This window comes from Polyodon spathula, chromosome 24 (genome assembly GCF_017654505.1).
Source record: "Polyodon spathula isolate WHYD16114869_AA chromosome 24, ASM1765450v1, whole genome shotgun sequence".
NCBI lineage: Eukaryota > Metazoa > Chordata > Actinopteri > Acipenseriformes > Polyodontidae > Polyodon > Polyodon spathula.
In genome coordinates this window covers 5,607,242-5,614,573 of record NC_054557.1, presented here as the reverse complement: position 1 = coordinate 5,614,573, position 7,332 = coordinate 5,607,242, and the positions used below count along the sequence as shown (strand labels likewise).

Below are 7,332 nucleotides of genomic sequence, written 5' to 3'. Positions count from 1 at the left end.
AAGTTACAGTTTTCAAGGAAAGATAAATAAGTGTTTTGTAAGCTGTGAAGATCAATGCTTAGGTTTAAATACATCTGCTGAGTTAGTGAGGCTATTTCTTTAGCTCAGGCTCCTGGTTTTGGGGCAGGACGTGTTTAATCCATAGTATGGTGTCACCATGTGCTTCAGCAATCGTATGGAGGAATACATCTCTTCATAAAACCTTGAATTCCTTCAGGGAAGCTGGGATGAAAATCTCCTATTTCATCTTTATTATTGCATTGTATGTATTCAGTTGAAAAATGGCAGATCTAAATAATACAGTCATGTAATCATTAAAAGAAGGGGACTTGAACTAAATAAATGTCTGTAACAGTGTGTGCAGCAAGTCTCTGAAGTGTGCTTTTGATATGTTAGTTTATTCTTCCAGCTGTTTAGATCAATTTAATAGACTTTACATCTGTAAAACCAATGCCACATGACAGCAGGCTTGGTGGTCCAGTGGTTAAGAAAAGGTCTTGATACCAGGTGGTCCCCGGGTTCTAATGCCCGCTCAGCCACTGACTCACTGTGTGTGATGCTGAGCAAGTCACTTAACTGCTTTGTGCTCCATCCTTTGGATGAGATGTAAAAAAACAAGGTTCTATTATAAGTGACTCACCCCCTAGTCTGTGTAAATTGCTTTGGATAAAAGCATCTGTAAATAATAATAACTAATACCCCAATACGTTCTTGACAGTACATCTTGCTGCCCTGCTTTTGAATCACCCTATGTGGGATGGTGGTAAGTCTTATTCAGGAGACCGAGGCAACCCAAAACAAAGGGGAGGCTGGGTGTGAACCTGATACCTTGGGTTCTTCAGCACCATATCGTAATCACTGTACGAAAGAGCCAAAATTTCAGCAAGCTGGTAAATTTTCTGACATGACCTAATTTACATTGCAAGGGTCTTTCATGTACCTTACCCAGTGCCACATGCAGTCAAGTCAAAACACACACCATAACCTTGACATTTCATTGTCAAAAATCCAATTGGTAGGAAAAAACAACACATTTTACACTCTTTTTTTAATAGTTTATTGTTAAGGGGAATTTTTACAGCAGGTTTTTGTATAATTACACAACACTTCTCAAATTTCTTAACAACATTCTTTTAAATACTGACAAGTTTAAGACATTCCTACATCGTTTCTCATAGTTTTCTTTGAAGATTAGTGTATAATTATCAACAAAGAGGGTGTATAAAAAGCATGGCTACAGCAATACTGCCACTGGGGTGAAACAATGAACCTGGCTGTGCATTTGTGATTTTAATTGATACTGTATATTAGCTTCAGGTCCAATTTTACCGCTCCCCTTCATTGTACAGTTTTGATATAAATACATTTTCTTCCATTTCCTTTGAGAGTACACTGTGTAACAGCCCTAGTGGGCATGGTGGTATGTATATATTTGCCCAACGTTCGCTGTGCTGCACAGAAATGCTCCTTTCCAAAGGCAATGCAACTGCGTGCCATTCACTTGTCGCAGTTTTAGTAGCAGGATAGAACACAGTGTACAATCTATATCATGTGACTCACAGGAGACACAGCGACTGGAGTTATAATAAAAGCCTTTCTATGACTGCCGTTATCTGGGGTACAGAGATAACTGTTGTCAGTGCTATGGTTTGGTTTGGAATGTTATACAGTATCTGTAACTATCCATAAAATATTCATAAAAACCGCTCTAGTATATATTGATGCTGGAGTTTCTAAGAGAAAGTCAACACCTATCAACTGCAAACCTGGAAAATATACTAGAAACAAAATAATAATATACATATTTATATACAAAAGTGAAATCTACAACAGACATTTTTGGATTTTTAATTTAAAACCTTTTAAAGGAGAATGCTGTGGTTATGAATGAATTCCTGCACAGACACCAAGATAGATATAACACAAGATTTGAAGAAACTTTAAACTAAAAACAAAAAATCATATACATAGGAAATGTAAATATATTAGGCCCCACCAATTTAAACTGAATAAAGGTTCTCATTTAATTAATACCTAACAACTCAAAACTTCTTAAAGGGAATTATTCTGAAAATATGAGTATTGGAACAGCCCTATTTGAAACAATATATTTGTCATTCCTTTAGTGTTTACTATTGCATACTTGCCAACATTTGGAAACTGTTCAGCGGGACGCTCTTCCCAGAGGGGGGAGGCATCGTCATATGCATCATACACATAGGAGAGTGCATACACAAAAAACCCCACTCATTATCATATAATAGAAGTATCCCCCCAACTCAACACATATGACCATCATGGTAGTAAAATAGACATGATGAATCATTCTTACCTTTGTATAAGTTAGTGATCAGCAGATGTGTCAGCAACACCAAGAGCACAGCGTGTGGTTTTCACCAACTCTACTGTGCAAAATAAATGAATTTTTTTTCTATGGGTAAATATCGGGACTTTTTTCCTATGCATCGGGACGCGGGCGTTTGTTAGGAAATTGGGACTATACCAGCCATATAAGGACTGTTGACACGTATGCTACTGTATACTAACAATACAGCAATGGAGGGCATTGATCTGTTATTTAAATGAATACACTCACAGGACCGGATACAGTGACTGTAAGTGTTCTAGTCTAATGTTCAGTACCACTTTACAGTTAAATCCCACAGTCACTGCAAACTTAACCTAAAGGTTGAGGGATTGAGTTGGATTGTTCATGCATGTTGCTCCAATTCTACCAATACATGCTTCAATGGGTTCAGGTACTTAGCCCTTCTGTGGGTGCTGGAGGAAAAGCTCGAACCCAAGAACACTTGAAAAAAATACTATCTGCAGTCATGAAAAACAAATAAATCATTATATGAATGTCAGTCCAGCTGCAGCAATAGACATGTATGCTTCTAGATAGCAGTACATCTATATAACACTGTTTAGTAACCAGGGCAGGGGACTGTGATTATGCTACAAGCTACACTGTTGAACCTGCATTTACATACGGCAATTTGTGTTTTTCAAGTGCGTGTGTGTGTGTGTGTGTGTGTGTGTGTGTGTGTATATAATATAATATATATATATTATATATATATATATATATATATATATATATTATTTGAAGTCGAATGTCAGAAAAGAAAAAAATCTGTTTAGTTTTTAGCACCAAATTATAGTGTATTAACAAAACCAAATCTGAATGCAAAGAAATAGTTAATGTCAAGTAATTTCCATAATCTGGCTTTCAATCGCAGATGGAAAATATATTTGTTTTTTTTATTGATGGTGTAAATGGATAATATTGTATACGACTTCACATACATATTTAAACACCTTGAAAAGATGTTTTACATTTGTAAACAATATATCGAAAATATATTTTCTTTGACATAAAATTAGATCTCGCAATTTGCAGCCCATATCCTAGTAGGGAGAAGCAATCATAGCTGGAAGAAATGAGCATTTGAGTTGGAGATATTATAATCTCTAGGTTAGTTAAGTGGCAGCTGGCAGCTTGGGAATGTTCCCACTGTAATTTCCAGTGAGTGACCCAATAGTATACTTTGTTATTCAGTGCTGTTAATTCAGTAGCTGTCGTAAGCACTTAATACACTGTAGGTGTTTTGACATTCCATGTCATATAATTGCTAGAAGTTTGGTTGGTCTATCTAGTATCTATTTGTACATTATGTTGATTTTGCTCAACACAGTCCAGCTATCCCATCAGCTAATGGAATCTATACATTCTAGCATAATAAAAACATACCTTCTTTTGACATAATATTCTTAATACAGTATGTGTATCAGTGATAAACTGAGCACTTGTGACAGCTATCATAATCTTCATACGGTGAGTTTTATTAGTGAGGTATAACTAAGTTAGTTGCTACCTAAACTATACTAGAAATACCAGCCTAGAGGAACCTATCATACATTTTGCAAAACCTGAGGAAAATAAAGGCCAGTGGTGGGTTAAGCCCTAGTAACAAAATTTGAATAATACTGCGAGGAATGACTTTTAAAACTCTTTAAAATGAATTGAATGGAACTCCTCCAATGTGGTCATGCGCCAAGCTTACACCCAGTACTGATTCTTTTTTAAAGCTGGGTTTGTTGTCCTACAGTACTGCAATATCTCAGGGTCAAGTTCTCCACTGGGGGGTCCTGAATTGCCTTGAAACCCTTCCTTGGAGACTTGTGGGCCCATGTTCGATAGAGGTATGCTGTGGGCAGGCTCAGTCTTCCGAAATGTCTCTTTGTTGATCTCTCCGTTTTTGGGCTTGGAGGAGATCACCTGGACATCATGCTTCCCGGTTTTGTTGCGATGGACGAGGTAATATGCCAAGATAGCCGCCACAATTAAGAGCAAGATGATGACACAGATGGGAATGATGATTGCTAAAATGTTGTTTTCCAAAGATACCATTGCTTGTTTCTTTTCGGTTCCTGCTTTCACAGGACGGGAGGTTGGGTGAACTTTGGAAGCCCCATCTTTAGTCTCTCCCCACCGTGATGTATCTGGAGAGGCTAAAGAAGAATCCTCCACCCCAGGGAGGTTCCTGCCTTCTTGGTCTAGGTCCCCAGTCCCACTGGATGGAACCTTGATCAAAATTGCATCATAGATGACAGAGGAGTTGTAGGGGGCAGTCCTGAAGGATAAGGAACCCAGAGCTGGCGGGACATCTTTTGCCATCAGAATAAACTGAAAGGTATCATTCTGAACCTGATCACCTGTATCTGTTTGGTTAAATATTTCCAGGACAATCCTTCCTTCCTCAAGGTCTTTTTGGGTGAAGAAGTGTAATGTGCCATTCTTGTCCTTGCCGCTGTTAGATGGTAAAAACCTGGCTCCTCTTGGTTGAAGTGTTATCTTGTAAGATGGAATACTCTCAGTCCTGTTGGCCAGTTTTGAGGCATTTAATATGCTGGTGTCCATCAAGATGGTTGTTTCTCTGGGCCAAAGGGGATCCTCTGGTAAGTCCACCAGGGGACTCACAGTGACGTTCAGAACACCAGAAACATTGGCTGCACTGGATTGCGCCATGAACCTGAAACTGTCCTTATGGGATGTGAAGTTCAAGAACTGGAAGCTGACTCTCCCTTCATCAATTTCCCTCTGTGAGAACTGAGACACGGGGAGCTGATCAACTACCACAGTTCCATATTTTGGATTTTCAGTTATCTTGTAGAGCACCTCCTGCTGTTTCTTCGAATCCACCATCCCCTTGAGAACATTATTTGTTATTAGAGTTTTGGTGTCTCCTTGTTTAACATGGATCTCCTCAGCTTGGACCAAAGTCAGATTCCTTGAAAATACATTGATATTCAATGTATAAGAGGAAGTCTGATGCTTTCCATCAAAGATAATGAAGTCCATAAAACCAGGAGATAGGCTTCCATCACTGACAAAAGCTACCTGGCCAGAGTTGATGTTTGCTTGTGTGAACCAGTTGATTATGTTGTTTGTGTCTCTATCAATTAGGAGACCATTGGTAGGACCTCTTGTAACTGTAAAGATAATCTTGTTAGGCAAACTGTCCTGGTCAACAGTATTCAGGTTCTCTTGGCTAAGAACGTTAATGGAACCCTGTAGGACTTCCAGAACAAGGTTTTGGCTCACCAGTTCAGGAGGATTGTAGTTTATGGGCTTGATGGAGATGTTGAAGGCCTCTTCAATGACAATGCCTTTTTGTGACTGACTTCCAAGTTGTTGTTCCCTTGGCTTGAGCCATACTTGAAAGGTGAAGCTGTCTGCTTCAGTGTCTGAACCATCGTGGTGGTACTTAAGTTCCCTTCTATCTATATGCTCTTGCAAGAAGTACGGAAAGTTCAGTTGCAAGGCTTGGCCAGCCAAAGAGAGCCTTCCATGTGCAGGAAACCTTGTCACCTCAAACACAATGTCATTGGACGCACTTAGAGGCATCGGTAGACTGGCCAGGAAGTTGGAAGCATCTAATTTGGATCTGTCAATGGTTGTACTTTCACCTTCCTGGACGTTCAGACCTGATAAGATCAAACATATATACATTTATTTACAACTCTGTTACAACTGTTATTATTAGTGCAGTGAGTCACTGAGAGTTAGAAACACAAAGTCACTTTAAAGCTTTGTTGTTTACAAGGAAGTGAGACTTTTTGACATCAGTAGGATATTGATATGCAGTAAAATTTGAGTTTCTTGAAATGCAAAACTACTAAGGTCCCTGCAATAATGCATGTGAATGTTATACAGCATTATCATACATTTACTGTATACAAGACATCACATTTATAATATACATTTATACCTTACAGCAGTAGAAGACTGTTGCGGTGCATTTTGTGAAGGTTTGTGAAGAGAAAATGCAATTTAGTTGTAAAACGTGTTGTTTGGGAGTCAGAACAAAAGGGCAGAGGAGATTAAAGTTCAGAAAAGGGTTTGGTTATTCCCCAGCGAATTTATGACCCATGATGTTTAAATAAAAATATAAAATTAATTGGGACTACAGGTAGTGGAGAAAAAAATGGAAACACCTAGGTAAATGAGGGACACCAAGTATATTGAAAGCAAGGGCTTTCACACAGGTGTGGTTCATGCGTTAATTAAGCAAATAACATCCCAACATGCTTAGGGTCATGTATTAAAATGCTGGACAGGCCTAGTTGCCTATAATTATGGCTAGCATGGCTGCAAGAGGAGACTTTGAAAGAGGGGTGATTGTTGGGGTGTGTTTGGCAGGAGCTTCAGAGACCAAGATAGCTCATCTTGCTGATGTTTCATGAGCAATGGTGTCTAAGGTGATGTCGGCATGGAACTCTGAGGGAAAAACATCATCAGCAAAGGGCAACAGTGGACGGAAGCGCATACTCCAGTGATATCTGTGATATCAGTGCATTAATTCGAGGAAAAACAGGTGAGCAACTGCAGATCAATTGACTGCAAATTTCAACCTGGGGCGCGAGCAGCCAGTTTCATCAAAAACGGTCCGCGGAGAACTCCACAGAGCGGGATACCATAGTCAGGTGGCAATGCACAAACCGCTCATCACACCTAGCAATGCACGTTTGCGAGTCCAGTGCTGCAAAGAGCACAGGCAATGGACTACTGGGCAGTGGAGAAATGTGATATGGTCAAATGAATCATCCTTCACCATGTTCTCGAAAAATGGATGAGTACATGTGTGGCGTCAACCTAAAGGACTCTACAGCCCTAAGCGCTTGGTTCCAACAGTGAAGGATTCTGGTGGTTCCGTAATGTTGTGGGGCCCATTTTCCTGACATGGTTTGGGTGCACTCATTCCCTTTCCTGCCGGGGGTGGGGGGGGGGTGATAGTCTTCCAGGATGACAATGCCCCCATCCACAGA

At 39.7% G+C, this 7,332-nt stretch overlaps 1 protein-coding gene across 1 annotated transcript in view; it reads right to left on the bottom strand.

Annotated features, from left to right (window-relative positions):
* Window positions 1–3,571: 3,571 nt before the first annotated feature.
* The window catches only part of cspg4 (chondroitin sulfate proteoglycan 4), a 47,821-nt gene continuing 44,060 nt past the window's right edge, over window positions 3,572–7,332 (bottom strand). Inside the window, exon 10 of the mRNA XM_041226652.1 lies at window positions 3,572–5,991. Within this exon, the coding sequence (XP_041082586.1) occupies window positions 4,064–5,991 (1,928 nt within the window). The 3' untranslated portion in view covers window positions 3,572–4,063. The remainder of the gene's footprint in view (window positions 5,992–7,332) is intronic.